The 22,808-nt window shown below is 59.4% G+C and overlaps 1 protein-coding gene across 3 annotated transcripts; it reads left to right on the forward strand.

The window, feature by feature from the left end:
* Positions 1-776: 776 nt before the first annotated feature.
* Positions 777-20,143, forward strand: ACE (angiotensin I converting enzyme). 3 transcript variants are annotated; one of them, XM_060080790.1, is made up of 25 exons: positions 777-1,040; positions 1,662-1,829; positions 2,446-2,539; positions 3,242-3,385; positions 3,805-3,996; positions 4,575-4,672; positions 5,051-5,223; positions 5,544-5,767; positions 6,117-6,261; positions 6,546-6,644; positions 6,900-7,022; positions 7,358-7,569; positions 8,199-8,335; positions 9,203-9,361; positions 9,612-9,699; positions 11,621-11,764; positions 11,921-12,112; positions 13,447-13,544; positions 13,735-13,907; positions 15,981-16,204; positions 16,504-16,648; positions 16,909-17,007; positions 19,226-19,348; positions 19,584-19,771; positions 19,920-20,143. In XM_060080790.1, exons 1-25 carry the CDS (start codon positions 786-788, stop codon positions 20,141-20,143), a joined length of 3,921 nt encoding a protein of 1,306 aa, XP_059936773.1. In that variant the 5' UTR covers positions 777-785. The 3 variants fall into 3 exon arrangements, with proteins under 3 accessions (XP_059936773.1, XP_059936774.1, XP_059936775.1); XM_060080791.1 differs by lacking the exons at positions 777-1,040; positions 1,662-1,829; positions 2,446-2,539; ... (7 more) ...; positions 6,900-7,022; positions 7,358-7,569 and adding an exon at positions 7,904-8,105; XM_060080792.1 differs by lacking the exons at positions 777-1,040; positions 1,662-1,829; positions 2,446-2,539; ... (8 more) ...; positions 7,358-7,569; positions 19,226-19,348 and adding an exon at positions 7,904-8,105.
* The last annotated feature ends 2,665 nt before the right edge of the window (positions 20,144-22,808 follow it).

Consider the following 22,808-nt stretch of genomic DNA (forward strand, 5'->3'; position numbering starts at 1 on the left):
GCTCGTGTGAAGAAAGCAGGTGTGCCAGTGCTCCTGTGGCTCTATCACCCGCCCCCTCCTCCCAGAACAGCCCCTCCATTCTTTCCCCCCACTTCTGAGAGCCCCCCTTCCCCAGTCCGCAGGTGAGCCGGGGGCTCTGAGCACCGCCCCAGGCGCCTGCGGAAGCTAAACTCTCCCCCACCCGCGCAGGCCACACCCTCTCCCCCCAGGGCCTCGTGAAGAAGCTAGACCGGGCGACCATCCTTAACCCTATCCTGCAGCACTAGCGGCACTGCGGACAGCTCCCCCACCTTGTCACTCCCGAGTACAGAGAGCCCTGGGGCGGCGAGGCCGGGAGATTGAGCGTCAGAGACCGCTGGGCCTCGCGTCCCTGCGCCGAGGCTGTGGGATGGAAGAGGAGGGCACGCTGGCAGGCTGGGGTGTTCCAGCAAACTGCTGGGTCCCTCAGCTTCAGAGGTGTGTGTGTGCGTTGGGGGGCTTCTTTCTAGCCTCCCTTGTGAGAACCTGACCTAAGGCCCATCCGCCACCCCTGGGCTGCATCTCGCAGGGGGCCGCCTCGGCCCCTCCTCGGGCCGGCGCCCCTGCCTGGGGCGGGCCAGGAAGCCTCGGTCCCCGCCCCGCTCCGTTAGGCCCGCGCAACGGCCGGGGGACTTTGAAGCCGAGGAGGAAGCGCGGCGGGGCGGGGAGGTGAGGGTGTGTCGGAAGGCGGCGGCGGCGGCCGCCGGGTTTTATAACCCGCAGGGCGGGCGCGGCGCGGGAGAAGGGGCTGCACCGCGCACCGCGCCATGGGGGCCGCGTCGGGCCGCCGGTGGCCGCGGCCGCCTCTGCTGCCGTTGCTGCTGCTGCTGCTGCCGCCACCGCCGCCTGTGGTCCTGGCGCTCGACCCCAAGTTGCAGCCGGGGAACTTTTCCGCCGACGAGGCCGGGGCGCAGGTCTTCGCAAAGCGCTTCAATTCGAGCGCCGAGCAGGTGCTGTTCCACAGCACGGCCGCCAGCTGGGCGTACGACACCAACATCAACGAGGAAAACGCGCGGCGCCAGGTGGGCGCGCGGGCCCGGGGCGGGGGCGGGGCCCGGGCACCCAATCACAGGCGGGCGGCCGGGCGCTGGGGGGCGGGGAGTCACCGCCCCGCGCGCGCCCCCGGCCCCTGAGTGGTGGGGACCGGGCTGGGCCAGCCGGCCTCCCCGCTAACCTCCCACCCCAACGCCGTCCCAGCAGACAGGCGGTCGGTTCCCTAGCACGGTGCTGGGCACATGCTCCTGCCCAGTACGGGACCGAATGGATGAGGCTGGCCCCTCTGACCCCGAGTCCTCCCAGGTGGCAGCGCCTGGGGATGACGACGGGCTGGGTCCGCGGCAGTCTTCGCTGAAGGTGCCCGCTCTGCTCTGGGTTCTCATCCTCTCCTACTGCAACCTACCCCTCTCTCACTGTGCCTGTCACCGCTCGTCACCGTTCACACTCTCTTCCTCCGCCTCTCTTCTGGCCCCAGTTTCTGCTCCCCCGCCTCCCTGAGGCAGGCTCCCCCAGTTCTTCACCCTGAGGGCCCAGGAGGAGGGAGTCGTGCTCCCACAAGCCCAGCCTCCTGAAGCCCTGGCCTTCCTCCCCTCCCCCGCGCCACGGCTTCCCCTATTTACCCTCTCGTGCTCTCCTGGTACCCACAGGAGGAGGCAGCCCTGCTCAGCCAGGAGTTTTCAGAGGTCTGGGGCCAGAAGGCCAAGGCTCTGTTCGACCCAATCTGGCAGAACTTCACCGACCCCAAGCTGCGACGCATCATCAGTGCCGTGCGCACCCTGGGCCCTGCCAACCTGCCCCTGAAGGAGCGGCAGCAGGTGGGCCCGGTGGAGGAGTGGAGGCAGAAGTGGCCCGGGTGCCCCCATTGCCCCGGGGGGGTGGGGCCTGGCAGGGAGGGACCCTGGGATCTCTACCGGCCCCGACTGTAGGGGAAGCCCCGCAAGCACAGAACGGATTCCTGAAGTACTGATTTTCCTTGGACCTGGAGTGAGAGAAGTTCATATCTATCAAAGCAAGTATTATGGAGCAGAAAGCAAAATTCAAGTCGAGAGTAAAGGATGAAACAGGGGTTTTCAGACTTTCTCCATAGGTGGTTTGGTTTATGGGCTTCCTCAGAAAGATTGGGAAGGGCTGAGAAGGCATCAAGGTCAGAGAATGAGAGGGATTTGCCCTCGCTCAAGGTGGTGGCTGGGCTCAGAATTGAACCCTGATCCCTAATTCTCAGGACACTAGTTTCCCAGGCTGCCTCCACTGGAAGGGGAATCCGTGCATGCATGCTCAGCTGTGCTCTGGGTGCCACAGCGTGGCCTTGCCCTAGCCACGTCCCCCTCTCCAGGCATCTCCCCTTTTCCTCCCAGCGGAAAGAGGAGAGGGGGCCAGATTACCTCCAAGGGCTGTTCATCGCTAACATTTTCTTAACTCTTAACTCCCCAGTACAACTCTCTGCTAAGCAACATGTCCAGGATTTACTCCACGGCCAAGGTCTGCTTCCCCAACAAGACTGCCACCTGCTGGTCCCTGGACCCAGGTACGGCCCTGTGTCTACCCTGTCTTCGGGGGCTTCCTACCCTTCCCCACTGACCTGCTGCACTCAGGAGGGTGGCGTGTTTTTGCAGAGAGTGGGTAAACCCAAAGGCATTAACCTCCAACTGGGACTGCGCTGTCAGAGGCCCCCAGACCCCTGCTCCTCCAGGCAAACTGATTTCTGGAATCTCCAGCCTCCAGCCCCTGCTCCACCCCCACCCACATGTGTGCTTTTTCCTCTCCCATCACAACCGGCTTTCCTCTTGGCTGCCTGGTTTTCCCTTTCATGCGTCCTCTCATTCCCCACAAGTGCCCTCCACAGGCCTTAGACCCCTCATGGCTTCCCTTGCAAATCTCCTCCTCTCCCCCCACAGCCCCCACCACCACGTACCAGGCATCCTTGAGGTCAGCCACTCCGTCCAAGGAGCCATGAAGGGTCTGCCTGGGTTTCAACTTCTGGGTGTCCTCTTTGTGTCAGCCACCTTAGATAATCACTTCCTGGGAACCAGGACCCTGCCTGGCTGCTTACTTTGTATAGCTCCCAGTCCCATCCTGTCCAGCTTGTAGGTTGCCCTTGGCTTTGAGGGTATCATGATGCTGAGGAAGTAGGTGGAGATGGTGAGGACCAGTGTGGGAGCTCTGGTGAAGGCTATTGCTGACTTCAACGCAGAAGTCTCCGAACTGACCGTGCTCACCTGTGTCTCAGAGCTCACCAACATCCTGGCTGCGTCGCGAAGCTACGCCCTGCTACTATATGCCTGGGAGGGCTGGCACAACGCTGTGGGCATCCCGCTGAAACCCCTGTACCAGAACTTCACTGCCCTCAGCAATGCGGCCTACAAGCAGGATGGTGAGCATGGCCACCCTGTCCCTTTTGTGGGCGTTTCCCTCTCATCTTCTGTCTCCACTGAGCCCCGCCCCCTAAGGCAAGCAGAGCGGCTATTACAATGACTCCATACATTGGTCCAAGGTCACACAGATAGCTGATGGTGGAATGGGCATTAGCCCCATCGCCCTCATGCCGCACTCCTGGCACTCCTCCCAGCCCTAGGGCTCAACTTTGCCTCTTCTGCCCTCTAGGATCTGTTTAGCTGGAGTTGGAGCAACCCCTAGTTAGAAGATTGTAGAGCAGCAACCCCCAAGCTCTCCCTTCCAGCTAGCAGGCAGATACACTGGCCCTGAGCTGGGAGAACGGCCAGGTGGTAGCTGGGAGGAGGAGGTGCCAGAGCCTGGGGCCTGAGCTGCACCCCAACGCCACCCCCCGGCTAGGCTTCTCAGACACGGGGGCCTACTGGCGCTCCTGGTACGAGTCCCCCACCTTCACGGAGGATCTGGAGCACCTCTACCATCAGTTAGAGCCCCTCTACCTGAACCTCCACGCCTATGTCCGACGCGCACTGCACCGCCGATACGGGGACAGATTCATCAACCTCAGGGGACCCATCCCTGCTCACCTGCTGGGTAAGGACCTGGCCTTGCCACCACACATGTCCAGGGTCCTCCTCATCGTGTGTCACATTTCAGAGCACCACACTGCTCGATCCCCTGCATATGAGCCCATAAAGCAGGTGATCCTGCTCATGGTCACTACTGTTCCTACTTTTCACAAGGGGACCCTGAGGCTTAGGGTGCGCAAGTGACTTGGCAGAGGGCAGAAAACTATTAAAAGGCAGAGCCAGGAGTCACACTGAAGGCTTTAGCTCCAGGTCCAGTGGAGGAAGTAAAATAAGCCTAGTTTACACCCCAGGAAGCCAGCCCTGTGGCCCTGCATCAGGGTTGGGAGGCAGGGACCCTGGCACCGTCAGAAAGGACCCAGCAGCATCACCTGGGCTCACACTTGGCCTCTGCCAGCCCCAGGGAACGTGGAGCACTCGGGAGTGTGGGTGGGACTGATGTGTGAGCCAGCTGAGAGGGCTGTGGTCCTGCAGCGCCCTGGGTCCAGACACCAGGCGCCCAGGGTGCTGTTCAGTGACACACGTGGGGAAGCAGGCACTGGCTGGGCTGGGAGCCAAGCTGTCTGGCTCCCCTCCTCTGTCTAGGGGACATGTGGGCCCAGAGTTGGGACAAAATCTACGACATGGTGGTGCCTTTCTCTGACAAGCCCAATCTTGACGTTACCAGTACCATGGTGCAGAAGGTAAGCTCGGAGTCAGGCCAGGTGGGGCCACAGGAGTGAATCAGACGTGAGGAGAGGGACGGGAAGGGACCTCAGTCCCTCCCTTTCTACAGAGCAGCAGCCTGGAGTGTGTGTCCAAGCCATGAGCTGGGCCCTGTGTCCTTGTCCTCGCTGAGGTGCCCATCCCTCCTTCCGGGGCCCCTCGGGGGCGGGGGGTGTGAGCAGTGGTCCATCCGCTCTAGCCAGCAGGGGCCGGACGTCTGGGAAGGGAGGCCACAGAGCAGAGGTGCTCTTCATGAGCAGGGAGCTGAGCTGGGTGGGGGACCACAGACGTGCCCCTGGGGCAGCCATGGCGGGCTCCAGCGGCTGGCCCCTGACCCGTGTGAACACTCTTACCAGGGATGGAACGCTACGCACATGTTCCGGGTGGCAGAGGAATTCTTCACCTCCCTAGGGCTCTTGCCCATGCCTCCTGAGTTCTGGGCAGAGTCCATGCTGGAGAAACCAAGCGATGGGCGTGAGGTGGTGTGCCACGCCTCCGCCTGGGACTTCTACAACAGGAAAGACTTCAGGTCTCAATTCGGGAGGGCAGGCAGCCTGGGCACAGAGAAGCCAGTTCCCATGCTCGCCTCTAATCCAGCCCCAGCACTGGCTGGGCGGCGGGGTCCCTTCCCTGGGCAGCTTTGACAGGCAGTCAGCTCTGTACCTTGGAACGGAGGGAAAAGGCCAGAGTTGGGCTGGGGCAGGGGAAAGGGTTTGCCTGTTTCTGCCAGCTCCTTCGAGCCCCAGGGCAGTGCCCGCCTGGCTCCTTTCCCTCAGGCGGCAGCCCCACGTTCTCTGGTCCCTGCCCCGCCCGTCCTTGACCCTCATCCACGCCCTCTCCCCGCCCCAGGATCAAGCAGTGCACACAGGTCACTATGGACCAGCTGTCCACGGTGCACCACGAGATGGGCCACGTGCAGTACTACCTGCAGTACAAGGACCAACACGTGTCCCTGCGCCAAGGCGCCAACCCCGGCTTCCACGAGGCCATCGGGGATGTGCTGGCGCTCTCCGTCTCCACTCCTGCACATCTGTACAAAATTGGCCTGCTGGACCATGTCACCAACGACACGGGTATGGGGGTGGGTGGAGAGACCCCAGCGCAGCGCCCCCCCAGACCCCGCTGGATCCCACAGCAGGCCCGCACTTGTCCCCGCTCCCCTCTGCCCTTCTTGTTTCTGCCTCACTGCCCCACGTCAGACAGGTTTGGGGATCCACCCAGAGCCTCACAGCCCACCCTGAGTCCCAACTCCACTGCCTAAGCGCCCTCTTCCAAGTGGGCCCCCAGGGTCCCAAAGGCTGGCGCTCCCTTCTCTGCATCTGCCCAGGCTCACCTCCTGCTGGCTTCTCCCCAGGCCCACCCTGTCCCAGCTGGACTCCCCTCTCCCTCTGACCTCTCTCTTTTCATCTCATCTCCCGACAGAAAGCGACATCAATTACTTGTTAAAGATGGCACTGGAAAAAATTGCCTTCCTGCCCTTTGGCTACTTGGTGGACCAGTGGCGTTGGGGGGTCTTTAGTGGGCGTACCCCCCCTTCCCTCTACAACTATGACTGGTGGTATCTTCGGTGAGCAAAGCGGGACCGGGAAGGGCCTAATCCCAAACAGCCCTCCCCCGGCTCCCGGGCAACCTGCCTCCTGCCTCCCTCCTCTCTAATGATGCCTCCATCCTCTTCCGCGAGGCATTATTTCCTGCCTAAAACGTCCTCCGTCAGGCAGTCTCTCCCCGTTCTCCAGGATGGGGAAGGGATGGCTGGTGGGAATGTCTACTTAGCAGACTTTTCTGCAAAGGTAACATCAGCCTGCGTACAACCCTTGGGTCCTAAGACAATTTAACCACCTCCTCTTCCAGAACCAAGTATCAGGGGATCTGTCCTCCAGTTGTCCGAAACGAAACCCACTTTGACGCTGGAGCCAAGTTTCATGTCCCAAGTGTGACACCATACATCAGGTACTGTTGCCCCCCGTTCCAGCACACCTTTAGTCCCCTTCCCCCTACTCTGGGACCCCCATTCCCAGGGCTTGTTCCCACACCCTTCTGGACCCCTCAACGGCCTGGAATTTGAGGGGGCCTCTCTCCTGAGCCACACTCGGTTCTCCCTTCTCCCCCAGACAGCCCCTGGTCTGGGCTCTGCCTGGCGGAAGCTGGCTGGGACCTGGGCAAGGGGCCTCCACCATCCGCCTCATGCCCATCCTGTGCCTGCAGGTACTTCGTGAGTTTTGTCCTGCAGTTCCAGTTCCATCAAGCCCTGTGCAAGGAGGCGGGCCACCAGGGCCCACTGCACCAGTGTGACATCTACCAGTCCCCCCAGGCAGGGGCCAAGCTCCGGTGTGTGGAGCAGAGGGAGGGCAGTGGGGAGTGAGGGGAGCGAGCGGTGAAGGGCACGCCAGTGGGGGCACCACCACCAGACCAGTGGAGGGGACCTTTCTCCCCTCCCCCTCCCTTTCTTTCTCTCATGGAATGTTTATTGAGTGGGCCTCTTGGCTGGCATGGGGCACAGCATATGTTCCCCTCACAGAGCTCCTAGGCCCTGAGTCTTAATGCTGCCGTCTTGCCATCCAGTGGGGGCAGAAGTGGCCGGAGATGGGGCAGGTGGGCCAGGGCAGCGGTAGTGGCCCCTGGCCCGAGAGCCCTGTGCCCACTGTGCCCACTCTGCCTGACAGGGCACTGCTGCAGGCAGGCTCCTCACGGCCCTGGCAGGAGCTGCTGAAGGACATGGTCGGCTCAGATTCCCTGGACGCTCAGCCGCTGCTCAACTACTTCCAGCCGGTCACACAGTGGCTACAAGAGCAGAACCAGCAGAATGGCGAGGTCCTGGGCTGGCCAGAATATCAGTGGCGCCCACCGATGCCCGACAATTACCCAGAGGGCATTGGTAAAGCCCGAGGGAGCCTGGGGCGGGGCGCTACAGCAGGTTCTCAGTTCCAGGCTCGGGGACCAGGCCCCCCGGTTCGTGGTTCCCGATCCGCTTCTCCCAGCCGGGCCCTGGCGCCCTGCCTGGAGGGCCAGGTGGTCCCCTGAGCTGGTTGGCAGGGCCCTGGGGTGGGGTGGGCACACCTTTCCCAGCATCCTGGGCAGGGTATGCCCAGATCTGAGGCCCCGGCGGGGGGGTGCTGGCTGGCAGGCACACTGCTCTATGAGGTCACACTGCAGGCTCCACTCTTATTGGCCAGGGGGCAGGGGCTGCAGGACTCTGCTCTCCTGCTGCCATGGGCCAAGGTTGGGCTGCTCCAGGACTGTCCCGCCTCCTCCTCCTCCTCCTGCTCTGCTGTGGGCACCCCCTGCTGGCCCCTGGCCAGGGAACCACCGGCCAGGTGTCAGTCAACCAGGGAACAACCAGCCAGGCAACAACCAGCAGCCAGACGACTACCCGCCACTCAACAACCAGCAGCCAGAAAACCCAGATCCCAAGTGGGACCAGCTGGGGGCCGGGGCGGGGAGGCCGGGGCAGCAGTGGAAGGGCAGGGGGGAGGCCTGTCTGTGTCTCTCCGCTCTGTCCCACAGACCTGGTGTCCGACGAGGCGGAGGCCAGCAAGTTTGTCGAGGAATATGACCGGAGATCCCAGGTGGTGTGGAACGAGTATGTCGAGGCCAGCTGGGACTACAATACCAACATCACCAAGGAGGGCAGCAAGATACTGGTAGGGGCCCCTGCATGCCCCCTCCCCACCCCCGGAGCTCGCTCACAGACTCAGCACACGTATGCTCCTCCCCCGGGGGCCCACCCTCTGAAACCCAAGGCACTGCAGGCCGTCCTTCCGCCCCCGACGTCACCTCGGTGGGAACAGGCTGTCAGAATTTGTGAAAAATCCCAATGGCATATTGAAAAGTGTCCAATTTCAGGCACACACCAGTGCCTAAACAAGTTGTCTTATCATTAACAATCAATCTGTTGTTGGTAACGGAATAATTTGTACAGAAATAAGTGATGCTAAAGTCAGTTTTTAAAAAGATTGAAAGCTCCTGTTTGCCACCATAGAGAAGGCTATACGTCCCCTCCAACCCCCCTCCCCGCCTGTATGGCTGAGCGCTGATTATAACCAAGGTGAGCCGCAGAGGACTAACATTTCTTGAAGACCCACTGTGTGCTGGCCACTGTTCCTTGGCACTTGACATCTGTTGCCTCATTTATTCCTCAACAGCCTTGCAAAACCAGTGACCTTATTCCCATTTTACAGCTGGGACCCTGAGGCTCAGAGAGGCCGCAGAGCAAATACCAGGCTGCATCTATCCTAACAGCCTTTAGGACACGGGGTGGGGTTTCCTTCTCTGCCGCTGTCATCAGATGTCTTGCTCGAAATGGCCATCTGTTGAGGGGCAGGTACTGCGCACAGGATGTTATAGACAGTCCGGGTTGAAGAGGGTCTTTATAAGGCAAAGGCAGCAATTTGGTAAAACCGCCCCCACCCTGACACCCTCAGTCCCCTTGGCTCCCCTCAAGGCACCTCCTCCTAGGAGGCCTTTCTAGAGCTCCTGGGCCTCATGATACAGTTCCCCCGTGCTTTCAGCTGGAGAAGAACATACAGATGGCCAACCACACTGTCAAGTATGGCACCTGGGCCAGGAAGTTTGATGTGACCAACTTCCAGAACGCCACCATGAAGCGGATGATAAAGAAGATTCAGGATCTAGAGCGGGCGGCACTGCCTGTCAGGGAGCTGGAGGAGGTGTGTACCTCGCGGGGAGCAGGGGGTGGAGGATCCTAGCTTGGGGGACAGCGTCTGGCCTTCATGCTTCCCCTTCCTCGATTTGCCATGTCGTGACATCTGGCACGTCAACACACACCTACAGACTTACTGAGAAGGCAGAGCTTTGGGAGCACCCGCCCCAGCTGCAGAGCCCGGGTCCGAGATGGCGCCGGGGGCGGAGCAGGGAGCCCAGGGCTCAAGCTCTCCGCCCCTCTTCTTCCCCCTGCAGTACAACCAGATCCTGCTGAACATGGAAACCACTTACAGCGTGGCCTCTGTGTGCCACAGCAACGGCACTTGTCTGCAGCTCGAGCCTGGTGAGCACACGTGGGGAGCGAGGGGGAGGCCTGGGGAGGCTAGGGGTGCTGGCCGTGGGAGGGCGGAGGTCACTTCTGACTCACGGGGTCCGCACGCCCGGGAGACTCACTTCCCTGTCTTCCACCCGTGGTGCTCCTCTGCCACTGCTTAGAACCGACACCTACTTCATCGCTGCCGTGGTCCCCCGCCCTGCCCTTGGCTCCGCCCGTCCGCTCGCTCTGGGTCCCCACTGTTCCTCCCTCCACTCCGCCCTTCAGAGCAGGTGTATCTCAAATTTGTCTCTCAGGGGCTTGGACTCCCCAGTAGGGAGAGTAACTCGAGGCATCTCCCCTCTGCACCCTTTCCTTGATCCCATCCACCTTCCCCATCGTCCCTGGCCCTTCCCTGGCCCCCTCCCCCACCCAGAAATGGAAGCCTCAGCCCGCAGAAGCCACGTCCACGCCATTCCCACTTCACTCCCTCTGGCACCACTTCCCACTGGAAGGAGTGGGCCAGCTCTGGCGTGTCCTCTTCCTCTCGCAGGAGACTGGCTGCTCCTTCTTACCGTCTCCTCTTGGAAGGAGCTCAGCCCCGACACCCCAGTACCTGCGCACAGATACACCCCCTCCCCTCTCTGACCCATGCTTCCCAGGGTCGAGGAGTGAGAGGCATAAACATTTTTCCTGAGGAATCTCCACCCAGAAACAGTCTCTTCCTGGCCCTCCGCCCAACTCCCACATTAGAACAATGACAAATAGAAGGGGAAATGGAAAATAAACAGGAGAGAGAAACCATTTTCCTGGGACAGAGTTTGGCCTGAGGGTTGTGTATGTGGGTAAGCACGCAAAGTGGGGGGAAGGGGACGTGCATTTGTGTGCATTTATGGAGAAGAGCATTCAAGGGAGTATGGCCTTCACCCCCCATTGGTCAGCCCCTTAATCCAGGGCTGGGCCATCGGGTCACTGCCAGTAGTAAAAATAAGCAGCGCCCACAATAACAGAACGCTCACATCAGCAGAGGACACAATTCTCAAGATATGTTTTTTCTCCAAATAAAATTAACTTGAATGTACTTTCTCCATGAAGAGTAGAGAGCACATCGCATGCTTCAGGATAGAGCACAAGTCCATGAGGTGTGGATGCCCGCAGGCCTCCGTCTCAGGCCAGGCCGGGCAGGAAGGCGAGCCACCTTCAGAGCTGACACGTGAGCTCACACCGTCCTCTTCCCAGCTCTGTGAGGTGGATGTGAGCTCCGTGTAATCCGTAAGCCAGGAGGCCGCTCATAGAGTCATGGCTTGGACAGGGCACAAACGCAAGATTTCTGGCTCCCTGATGATGCTGGAATGGATCTCTGTACTTTGCCTTCACAGCTGTTCTTTTATTTAATCAGTTCAGTCACAATGTGGGAAAGACGCCCTGGGCCCTGTGGGGACCCCTCCTGCCCCTGGGCCGGCATAATCCCCATTTCATAGTCAGGGAAGGAGGGGTCCCGTGACTCACCCAAGGTGATTTCAAGGTCAGGAGGAAACCGAACAAGAACTCGGGTCTTTTGACCTCCAAGCCATCTCTCCCAGGGAGGTGGTGGGCAGGGAACGAGTGCGGAGCAGCGGCTCTGGGGTCTGGGCCCTTGGTTTGTGCCCCAGCTCAGCCACTTGCTGGCTGGGGGGCGCAGCCGTGTCACCAAACCTCTTGTGTGGAAAGAGAGTCAAGGGCATCCCTCACAGGGCTGTTGCAGCCCCGCAGTTGCCTGAGATTGTGTCTGTGAAGCGCTGAGCCCCAGGCCTGGCGCCCTGTAAGCCCCACGGAAAGGGCGCCAGCCTGTCTCCAGTTTCCCTCGACTTGCTGCCTGTGCGGTCCCTTTGCAGTTTTATTCCACCTCTGAAGGAGGTGGGAGGTGAGCCAAGAGCTGGAGGCTTAAAGCCATCCAACCCCTCTCACCCAGATCTGACAAATCTGATGGCCACATCCCGGAACTATGAAGACCTGCTGTGGGCATGGAAGGGCTGGCGAGACAAGGTGGGGAGAGCCATCCTCCCGAATTTCCCCAAATATGTGGAGCTCACCAACAAGGCTGCCAGGCTCAATGGTGAGTCCTCTCTGCCAGTGTCACTGGCTGTCGGGTCCCAGCCCCCCGCGAGGCCCTCAGAAAGGTCCTCTGAAACCCAAGAGGTGAGGGGGGAGGAGGCAGGGTGCTCAGGGGATGGTCAGGTGTTCAGAGAGCCTGGCTGTGTCCCCTCTGCAGGCTACGAGGACGGAGGGGACTCCTGGAGATCTATGTACGAGATGCCATTCCTGGAGGACGACCTGGAGCAGCTCTTCCAGGAGCTGCAGCCGCTCTACCTGAACCTGCACGCCTACGTGCGCCGGGCCCTGTATCGCTTCTACGGGTCCGAGCTCATCAACCTGGAGGGCCCCATTCCAGCCCATCTGCTGGGTGAGGGCAAGTGAGACAGTCAACAGTATGAGGGAGGGGGCGGCCCAGGGCTGGCCAGAGGCCAGAGGGCAGAGGGCAGAGGGCAGAGGGCAGACTGGGAAGGGTCTGCAGATGACACCTGAGGCTGGGGAAGTGAAACAACTGGAGCCTGGGGGAATGTTGCCAGGGCTGGAGTGGGGTCGGGGCTGGGGGTGGGGAGAAGAGCCCCCTCCCTGCATTTGGTGCCACGTTTGCTACAGATCCACGTTACACAGGTCATCAGGGATGGGGCAGTGGGCAGAGTTCATAGGCCTGTCCTAGGGAGACCACATCACCCGTCACAGCTCCAGGCAGCATGAGGGGGAGGAGGGGGCCGTGAGTGGGAGCCGAGAAGGCCTCCCCAGGAGGTGGCACGTGAGCAGAGCCTTGAAAGATGAGAGGTTCTGACAGATGGAGAAGGTAGTCGTGGGAAGAGAAGGGCAGACATGACATTCAGGCCAAGGGAGCTGTGAGAGCGTAGATCCCCCTCAACTTTAGGAGCCTCCTTCTCCAGGGGTTGTAAACTCAAATGCCCTGAACACATGAAGTAGGCAGTGAAAGACAATAAGGGATGGTAGGGACTGGGGCAAAGTAGAGGCTACTGGGTTCCTGTCTCTGTCGGGCCGTCAGGAACATGTTTCTGGGGGCTTCTTACTGTGAACAGAGAGGCCAGGCAGGGCCATGGACCATTTACAAATCATGAGAGAGACACCCCCCCCGGTCCAGCTTTGGGTCTAGCTCTGCTCAGCCTAGAGGGTCTTTGCAGCCCAAGAGACCAGCCATATTTGGTCCCTCTGTAGTGAGACCAGAGAATATCAGCTCCATGGCAGAGAAACACAGACCCCGGGAGGGAATGCAGGTGCCCGGCTGGCCCTGGGAGCTGGGGCTTAGAGCTGAGCCCCCAAGACAAGCAGAGCAGCCAGGCCCGGGCTCGCTCCCCACTCCCATTCTTGCTTCTCACTCACTCTGAGTCTCACTGGTTTGCACTGTCGGCTCCACTTGAGGTCAGCTCCAGCTTAGTCCCCTTTGGCTGTCAAAGCCTCTCCAAATGTATTTCTGCACCTTTCCACTCATTCTGAATAGCTTCCTTATCTCCACTCTTGTCTTGCGGTAAATGCAGAGGCATCAGCCTCTCCAAAAGGAGGGTGGTTCTTGCCAGCTGACCTCGTAAACTGACCCCAGGTGACATGGAGGGGACAGAGCAGTGGCTGGTCAGATTATGATCAGTGTCCGCTCCCCCTGCGTGAGGGTGCTGAGCCTAAGATCTAACACCTGTCTCTCCTCTCTCCGCCATCTCTTCCTCTACCCGCGTCCAGGAAACATGTGGGCACAGAGCTGGTCCAACATCTATGACTTGGTAATACCCTTCCCTTCAGCCCCCAGGATGGATGCCACAGAGGCCATGATAAAGCAGGTCCGCACCGGCCCCCTCCTTGCACCCCTGCTTCTCCAGGGCACAGGGGAGGGGGACCCTGCCCAGGTTGGAGAGGGCCCTCTGATTCAGGACTCCCTTTCCAGCTTGGCCCTCTCCCAGGGCCCTCCCACTGCGGCACACAGTCCATCCCCACAATCCCCAGCTTTGCCAGAGCTCCCTCTGCTTGCAGGGCTGGACACCCCAAAGGATGTTTAAGGAAGCAGACAATTTCTTCACCTCCCTGGGGCTGCTGCCCGTGCCCCCCGAGTTCTGGAAAAAGTCTATGCTGGAGAAGCCAACCGACGGGCGGGAGGTGGTGTGCCACGCCTCCGCCTGGGACTTCTTCAACGGCAAGGACTTCAGGTATGTCCGGGCTACAGGACAGGGGGACCTGGTCCTGAGCCCAGAGGACAAGGAGACGAGTCAAGTAGAGGCTCCGCTGCCGTCTCCTCGGCCAGAACGTGGGACGGAGGGTTAAGAGAGTTGGGCCTGGCCGCAGCTTGGCCACTGGCTTGTGGCAGGGTCTCCTCGAGCGCTGACCAGCTCTGTCAGCCCAGCATTCAAGGTTCCAGTCCTGGGGGTGAGCCCCACGTGAGCTGCCAGCCTTCCCTCCCTCTCAGGCAGCCCCTGTGTACAGCTGGCCCTCTCCCTGGGTGCCTGTGCCTTGACACGGAGGCACATGGGGACGTGGGGGCTTTGCACAGATCCACTCTCACCACTGATGGGCTCAGAAGCTGTCTTCATTGGAGGAGAGTGTTTCAGTTACCTACTGCTGCGTAACAAACCAGCCCAAAACCTAGTGGTGTAAAACAACCATTTGTTTATGCTCATGATTTTATGGGCCAAGAATTCAGGCACAGTGGAAATGGCTTGTCCTGCTCTGCAGTGGTGGAGACCTCCACAGGGCTAGAGAGGGCTGGCGTGGCTCAGTGGGGCCATCTATCTGTGGCTGTGCTTCTGGCTGTCTGTTCGGTTCCTCAGTTTTTCTCTGTGTGGCACGTGCTGGGGCAGGGATGTTCATGTTGGGCTCCTTCACTCAGGTGCTGGGTGCCTGGGCTGGCATGGCTGGAGCAGCTGGGGTTTGGTGGGACATCTCTCTCCAGGAAAGCTTGGACTTCCTCACAGTATGGCAGCCTTAGGCGGTCAGATTTTTTACCTGGAGGCTGGCATCCCCAGAGCAAAAGTAGAAGTAGCCAGATCTCTTAAAGACTAAGTCCAGAATTGGGACAGGTCACTTCTACCACATTTTATTGGCTAAAGCAAGTCACAAGGCCAACCCAGTTTCAAGAGAAGGTAAAGAAGATTCCACCTCGGGCTTCCCTGGTGGTGCAGTGGTTGAGAGTCTGCCTGCCGATGCAGGAGACACGGGTTCGTGCCCCAGTCTGGGAGGATCCCACATGCCGCGGAGCGGCTGGGCCCGTGGGCCATGGCCGCTGGGCCTGCGCGTCTGGAGCCTGTGCTCCGCAGCGGGAGAGGCCACGACAGTGAGAGGCCCGCGTACCACACAAAAAAAAAAAAAAAAAAAAAAGAAGATTCCACCTCTTGGGAGAAGTGGCAGAGATGACCTGCCACAGCTGATGAAGTGTCTCTTATGAGAAGAGTGGGCACAGAGATCCTGGAACAAAGCAGTCAGTTTCAATGGCTCACCTGGCCTTGGGCCCTTCCTTCAAAGGCACAAGGACCAGAGCTGTAGGGCTGGGCGCAGACAGAATCAAGGGGGTGAGGGTTCTTTGGGGATCTTCCCCGTATGGGGAGTCATAGCAGGAGGTGGACAGATCCCAACCTCATTGTCACCGGGGTGCTGGGCAGCTCTTTCCCCTCCCCCTAGAATGACGGACAAAGGGGGTCAACTGAGCTGAAGAGCTCTGCTTAGATCCAAGGGAGAATTTCTCTGGCTCACAAAAGACGGAAAGTGAGGTGCAGCCTCTGGCTTGGACTGCTCTGCAGATGTCCCTTCAGTCCTAGCCCTGAGAAATCCTGGGATGAATATGCTTGCTGGCATTGGGCACAAGGATGCAGAAGAGCTCAGACACTGTTGTTTCCTTCAGGAAGCCTAAGTGTTGGGAGAGACAAAACATGTAATGAGGAACCACATGACTCACATGACCCAAGCCCTACACTGACCTTGACTGAGGGTCCCCATGCCTTTAGAGCACGTACTTCGTACAGTTAGAAAGCCACACGGCAGTGTGGGCTGAAGTTAGTTGTTCAGGGAAGTTGGGGGCAGAGGAATGGCCTGGAGGACCAAACGTTAGGGGCTTCTAACCCCCAGATTCCCTCTATTTCCCCTTTTGGCTTTCCTTCCCATAATGCTGTGTGCCTTGCATAAAGCAGTCCTGGGGGTATGCTCTGCATCCAGTAAGGACAGCAGGTCCCTTTGCCCCAGGGATCCTCACTGCCCCCTTCCACACCCTCTCCCCACCCCCGTGTTCCCAGGATCAAGCAGTGCACCACTGTGAACATGGAGGACCTGGTCGTGGCCCACCACGAAATGGGCCACATACAGTATTTCATGCAGTACAAGGACTTGCCTGTGACCTTCCGGGAGGGCGCCAACCCTGGTTTTCACGAGGCCATTGGGGATGTGCTGGCCCTCTCAGTGTCTACCCCCAAGCACCTGCACAAGATCAACCTGCTGAGTAGTGGGGACGGCAGCCGTGGTGAGAGAGGAACGGGGAGATCCTAGTGGGCAGAGGGGCCAAGAACGGGCAGCAAGCCTGGGAGGTGGAGAGAGGAGACTTCATAGCCCACAGGCAGAGCTGGGCCAGAGCAGTGGGGAACAAGAGGGGCAACCAGCAGGGAGAGTGGGCGGATGGAACCCATACCACCCCAAAAGGCAGGTCGCAGGACCCAGAGAGATACAGCTCGCCCCACCCGTTCCCCCCATCGCGCGCCCATCACAGCCCCACTGCTAGGAGGCAGGCCTGGATCTGATGCCAGGGCCCTCTTCCCTTGGCAGAGGAGGACATCAACTTTCTGATGAAGATGGCGCTCGACAAGATCGCCTTTGTTCCCTTCAGCTATCTTGTGGACCAGTGGCGCTGGAGGGTATTTGACGGAAGCATCACCAAGGAGAACTACAACCAGGAGTGGTGGAGCCTCAGGTTCTAGAATACTGCTGTGGGCCGGGGTGGGGGGGCCTCCATGGGGGGAGGTGTATGCACCTGCATCTGTGTGCACATGGCGTGTCTGCGTCTGTGGCGTCTAGGGGTGTGTGTGTGTGTAAGTGCCGTGACGCACAGAGGCACAGCACGCAGGTGTCTGGAGCGCCCAGTGCAGGCGCCATACTTCAACTCAAAAACACCAACCCTCCCGGCTTGATTCTTCCCAAACCCTCCCTCTAACGTGTCTTCCTCCTCAACAGGCTGAAGTACCAGGGCCTCTGTCCTCCAGTGGCCAGGTCTCAAGGCGACTTTGACCCAGGGGCCAAGTTCCACATTCCTTCAAGCGTGCCATATATCAGGTAACAGGAAAGGGAGGAGGGCGCTATGAGGGGCAGCGCCTCCGCTCAGCGTTCAGGCTGCCCTTGCTGCCCCCCGGCAGCTACCATCAGGGCGACCTGGGCACCCGGCTGCATGGCCCACTGTGTCTGGGCCACTCACCCGTGATCAAGGCTGACCGTTGTTTCACTCTTGTGATGTGACGAGAGCCCGCACCCTCCTGACAGCTGAAAACAGAAACTTCACTATAACTGGCTAATGCTTATAAGACCTTGGTTAGTAACATTAACCATGACCCACGGCCAGATCATGACCTGAACGCTGTTTTTTTATTTTTACAAGATTGTGATTCCTTTACTCTATACTGAACGTATTTCCTCTGATATAACTTAAGTTGTACCTGGAATACCTCTATCCACTAGAACTAGGATTAGAGACCCAGCTAGATTGGGAGTCTGTATTATTAGGGGCATGGGGGTCATAGGCTGGGGCCCAGACAGAAGTGGGTTCAAATCTCGTCTCCACAACTCTGTTTCCTTGAGTAAATTCCTCAGTCTCTGTAAGCATCAGTTTCCTCAGCTGTGGAATCCTATTTCACAGGATCATTGCAAGAGCTAACTTCTTATCACACTGTCTAATACATAGCATGTTTGGGAACTGGTGGCCATAACCCACCATTATTAAGTTACTGTCTTTTTTTCTTTTCTTTTTTAAAAAATTTATTTATTTATTTATTTTTGGTTAGGTTGGGTTTTTGTTGATGCACGCGGGCTTTTTCGAGTTGCAGTACACGGGCTTCTCATTGCGGTGGCTTCTCTTGCTGCAGAGCATGGCCTCTAGGCGCACGGGCTTCAGTGGTTGTGGCACATGGGCTCAGTAGTTGTGGCTCGCGGGCTCTAGAGCGCAGGCTCAGTAGTTGTGGCGCACGGGCTTAGTTGCTCCGTGGCATACGGGATCTTCCCAGACCAGGGCTCGAACCCGTGTCCCCTGCATTGGCAGGAGGATTCTTAACCACTGCACCACCAGGGAAGTCCCTAACTCACTGTCTTAAATGGAATACAGAAACATAGCTGCATTGTGAGTCATGCCATAGCGTGAATGCGCCCAGTGCAGCCCCTTTCCCTCTATGTGCTGCAGGGGAGCACTTGCTGGGGACTAGGAAGGGTGATTAGAGGATCTGGAGCCCTTTCCAGAGGTAGGGATCTGGGGACACCTCAGGGTAGAGGGCTGGGGGCCCCTGGGCTGCAAGTAGCCCGGGCCACCCGTGAGGCAGGACGTAGAGGGCACCCCAGCCCTTGCCTCCTGTGCTCCCTGGAAGGCAGTGAGGGAAGGCTTATGCCCACTGTGCCCAGTCCTCCACCCCAGCACCTGGCACAACGTCAGCACATAGTCAAGACCTAATAAATAAGCATGGGGTGGGTGAATTCTGTCCCCGAGTCCAGGAAGAAAGAGAAAGCCTGCTCAGATGCTCCAGAGAGCATAGGTGGGCAGGGAGCCAAGGAGACTCAAGGGCACCTCAGCGCAGGCCTGACCCGGCCAGTGCGCCAGGATGACCTGCAGGGAGGGCCTCCGCCCGCCTTCCCGAAGGATTTCTGAGCTTCCAAGCTGGCACTCACTTTCACACAGAAGCCAGGCCCATGTGACGGTTAGCTTCCGAGCTTAGCACAGATAATTCTCTAGGCGGGGGTGGGCAAAGGGGATGCACTCCAAATTGTGAGCAGCAGCCTTGGCGAAGCACTTTAGGAAATGCCAGGAAAGTCAGTGACACATGGCTTGTGCCCAGCCTTCAAAGCGGGAGGCCCGCCCTGCTGGTTCAGGACTTTCACAACCTCCCCAGGCTCGGAGAGGCGACCCCCACCTTGACCGGCAGACTTCTGCAGGGAATTCCTGCTGCCAAATTTGGGATAAAGGAGGCCCTTCGGGCAGGCTTCCCTGCCTCGTCAGAGGGGTGACCCCTTGGGCAACATCCGGCCTCTCCATGCACGTAGCCCAGGGACGGAGACCTCGCTGCGTCCAGAGCAGCCTGCCACGACCGTCCGTGAAGGGCCCTGCGCCTGCCCCTCCTCGCCCATGAGGGAGGCCCGGAGCAGCTCAGAGTAGGCCCTCCTGAGAAGTGCAGGCAGCCGCGTGGGCGTGGGCGTGGGCGTGGGCGGGAGGGGCCGGGTCGGAGGCGGGCGGGGGGGGGGGCTCGGTGACTCCGCCCCTCCGCCCCGGCCCCAGGCCTCACCTGCCTTTCCTCAGGTATTTCGTCAGCTTCATCATCCAGTTCCAGTTCCACGAGGCGCTGTGTAAGGCGGCGGGCCACAAGGGCCCCGTGCACAAGTGCGACATCTACCAGTCCCAGGAGGCCGGGAAGCGCCTGGCGTGAGTCTCCTCTGGCGTTCCCCGGCCTGCTGTCCACCCTCTGACCTACTTCCCAGGGCCTGAGGAGCCCCTCCCCCAGCCCGCCCCCGACCTGCCCTGCGCGGGCCTCTCAGGCCGAGGGAAGCTGGCGCGGGGAGGTGGGGTACAGAGAGAGCAGGTACGAGGCTGGGGCAGACGGGCAGGGAGCCTCGCGGCCTGTCCCTCTGACTCGGTCCGCTTCCCGGGGCTCCCCCAGGGACGCCATGAAGCTGGGCTTCAGTCGGCCGTGGCCCGAAGCCATGCGGCTCATCACGGGCCAGCCCAACATGTCGGCCGCTGCCATGATGACCTACTTCAAGCCGCTGCTGGACTGGCTCGTGACCGAGAACACGCGGAACGGAGAGAAGCTGGGCTGGCCTCAGTACAACTGGACGCCAAACTCGGGTACCGCCACCCACCCGCCTCGGCCCCAGGCCGCCCCTGGGCTCGCTCAGGGCCAGGCCCCCCCAGGTTAAGGCAGGTGGGAGGCCGACTTCCGGGCGGGGGCGGCCCGGGACCGGCCCAGCACCCGCTCTCCTTCCTCCCTGCGCAGCTCGCTTGGCAGTCTCCTTCCCGGGCTCCGGCCGTGTCAGCTTCCTGGGCCTGAACCTCGAGGAGCAGCAGGCCCGCGTGGGCCAGTGGGTGCTGCTCTTCCTGGGCGTCGCCCTGCTGGTGGCCACCCTGGGCCTCACCCTGCGGCTCTTCAGCATCCGCCGCCTCCACCAGCGCCACCGCGGGCCCCAGTTTGGCTCCGAGGTGGAGCTCAGACACTCCTGAGATGAGGGCTGGGCGGGCCTTTGGGGGAATGCGCCACCGGGAGACCCAGGGACCGGGAAGGGCCCGGAGGTGGGCTGAGGACCCGCCACTGCTCTCACGGCTCACCCCAGCCCTCCTCCCCCTCCCCCTCCCGCCCCTCCTCCCCCCTCCTCCAGTCCTCTGTACCAAGAACCACCTTGGCCCCTGCCCCCTGGCCCCTGGGGACCAGGCCACCTAACATGGAACCCCCTCCCCACCTCTCTCTGAATTCAATTAAAGGTCCTGCCCTCCCCGTCTGTGTCCATGTCCCTCACAGGGAAGCCAGGGACGGGGGAAGCCCTCTCGCCTCCTGATAGTCAAGGGGTCACTTCTCGGGGGTCTTCATCCTCCTCCAAGAAGAGGCTGGAAAACACCCAGAGCTCTGGCCCCAGCACCCCCCAGTGCCCATACCAGTCTCCCCTTCAGCCAGGGCCGCTGGCCCCTGTCCTGACATGGCAGGCAGCCCCTGCCAGGCCTGGACACCAACCCAGGAGGGCTCTGGGCAGCAAAGGGGAAGCAGACATTCTGGGCTTCCGGAGCCCTGCACTAGCTGTTCCCATAAATGGCCAAGTCCCCCAGATGGAAGGCTCCTGGCTGCCCTCTGGTTCCCTGGGGAGGGCGCCTTGCATGCTGAGGCTGTAGAACTGGCCAGCTGGCCCCGGCGTGACCTCAGGCGCCTGCCTGCCCCAGTTCCGTTTCCACTCGAAACAGTGGACAGCCACCAGAGTATTGCCCACAGGGCCCGGGGTCAGGACCCTTCACCCCAGCTAGGCAGTAGCTGGTGCCCACGCAGGGACTGACTGCTGGGGGACACCCCTGCCCGTCCCCCCAGCACATGCCCTCACCCTGAGCCTTTCTTGGAAGGCCACCATGGGTTTGAGGGAGTATCATTTTGAGAGACATTTTAAAATCTCTTATCTACATGTTTATTGTAGAAAATCTAGAAAACACAGAATAGTATAAAGAAAATAAAAGCCCTTTATGTCAACACAGAGATAAGCACTGTTGACATTTGGTGTATGTCTTTCCAACCTTTTTTTCTCAGCACATATTTTAAGTGGGGTCACACTGTATTTACAGTTGTGTAATCTTTTTTCCAGTTAACATGACTAGACCTATTTTTTTTAGATATTTAAATGCCAAACCTAGAAACTGGCCAACGCCTGGCCGCCTCTGTGAAGACCCTCGGCTTTGAGCCTCTTCTCGGCTTTGCTGATGACTTGGCCCAGCCCCTAGTATCTGTCCCCCAACATCCTTTAATCCACAGCCTTTGCCCACCCCCCCAGTCTCCAGCTGCCATTGTGTCTGTGTCTGTGTTTGTGATTGTGTGTGTGTCTGTGTGTGTATGTTGTACATAGGCTTAATTGTAGGCCTGTTGCATGGGGCAGGACGTGGAGTTGAGGTATTTTGGATTTGCAAGAGGGTGGAAGTTTATGATTACTTAAACAATGGAATCTATAAACATAGCCTCTAAATAGTTCCAAGCCTTCTACCACCAAGGACTTCTGTAATTACCCCCTCCCCAGCCTGATGTTTCAAAAGCTGTTTGCTAGATGAAGGTCACTGTCACGTCACCCCCTTTCCTATCTTTATGAACGACAGGTTCCTGCTGCCTGTCAGAGCTGTGGGCGGCGTGAGAGCAGCAGCATTCAGCACCCAAAGGTCTGAGGTGCAAAGGAAACTTAACAGCCTTACCCACTGGGCCTTTTGAGATATTAAAACCGTTCAGACTCCTGTTTCCGCCACCTCGGATGAGCGAGGAGGGGTCATGTCTACCTGGGAGGTGGCCTAGGGAAGGGGACGTGGTGACAGCACGAAGAGGGGCCCTTCCAACATTTCCTCCCAGTGGCCTGAAGGCTGAGCCCTGCCCTGCGCTGCCCGTCAAGCAGTCATTTCTCAGTGACAGCTCTGATGCACAGAGGCCAGGGGTGATGGTGGTTTCTCTGATCTCTCCACCCTGCCCCCAGCTGCTCACTCTGGCTCTCATGAGTGAGTCCAGTGGCTTTGGATTAGGCCTGAGTCAAATCCCACCTCTGCACTTAGCACCTATGTGACCTTGAGTGATTTACTTCCATTTTCTGAGCCTCCATGTTCACATGTGTGAGGTGGTTCTTACGATGCTGCTTATCATTATAATGCTTATAATGGTTCTTAGGACACTGCCTCCTGATTGCTGCAGTTGATCGAATGAGATAATACAAATTCCCGGTGCCTGGTTTCCTCTCTTTGTAATGACTGCATCATCTCCTGATGAAGATTGCTTCATACCTGCTTCCCACTTCCAACGTCCCCTCGAGTCGCAAACTGGAGAGCTGGAAGGGCAAGCCCCTCACTAGAGAGACAGAGAAAGTCTTCCAGAGCAGCTCACTGCCAGCTGGATAGACATTTCTCATGATTCCTCCGTGCACCATCGGACGCTGTCTCCCTGGGAGTGCAGTGAGCTTGTTCACCTCAGGGACTCGGCTTCCATCAGTTCTCGAGATGCTCAGCCATCATCTCCTCGTCCTTTTCGGTCTCCTCCTCGGGCCTCCTGCCAGACCCAGCTTGGAGCTTCCTACTTTGTCCTCTGTGTCTCCTCGTTCCCACTCGTATTTCTCATCTCTTTTTCTGTCCTGTGCTCCAAGCGATTTTCCTCAGCTGTGTCTTA

The sequence above is a fragment of the Mesoplodon densirostris genome, chromosome 18, assembly GCF_025265405.1.
Source record: "Mesoplodon densirostris isolate mMesDen1 chromosome 18, mMesDen1 primary haplotype, whole genome shotgun sequence".
Lineage (NCBI taxonomy): Eukaryota > Metazoa > Chordata > Mammalia > Artiodactyla > Ziphiidae > Mesoplodon > Mesoplodon densirostris.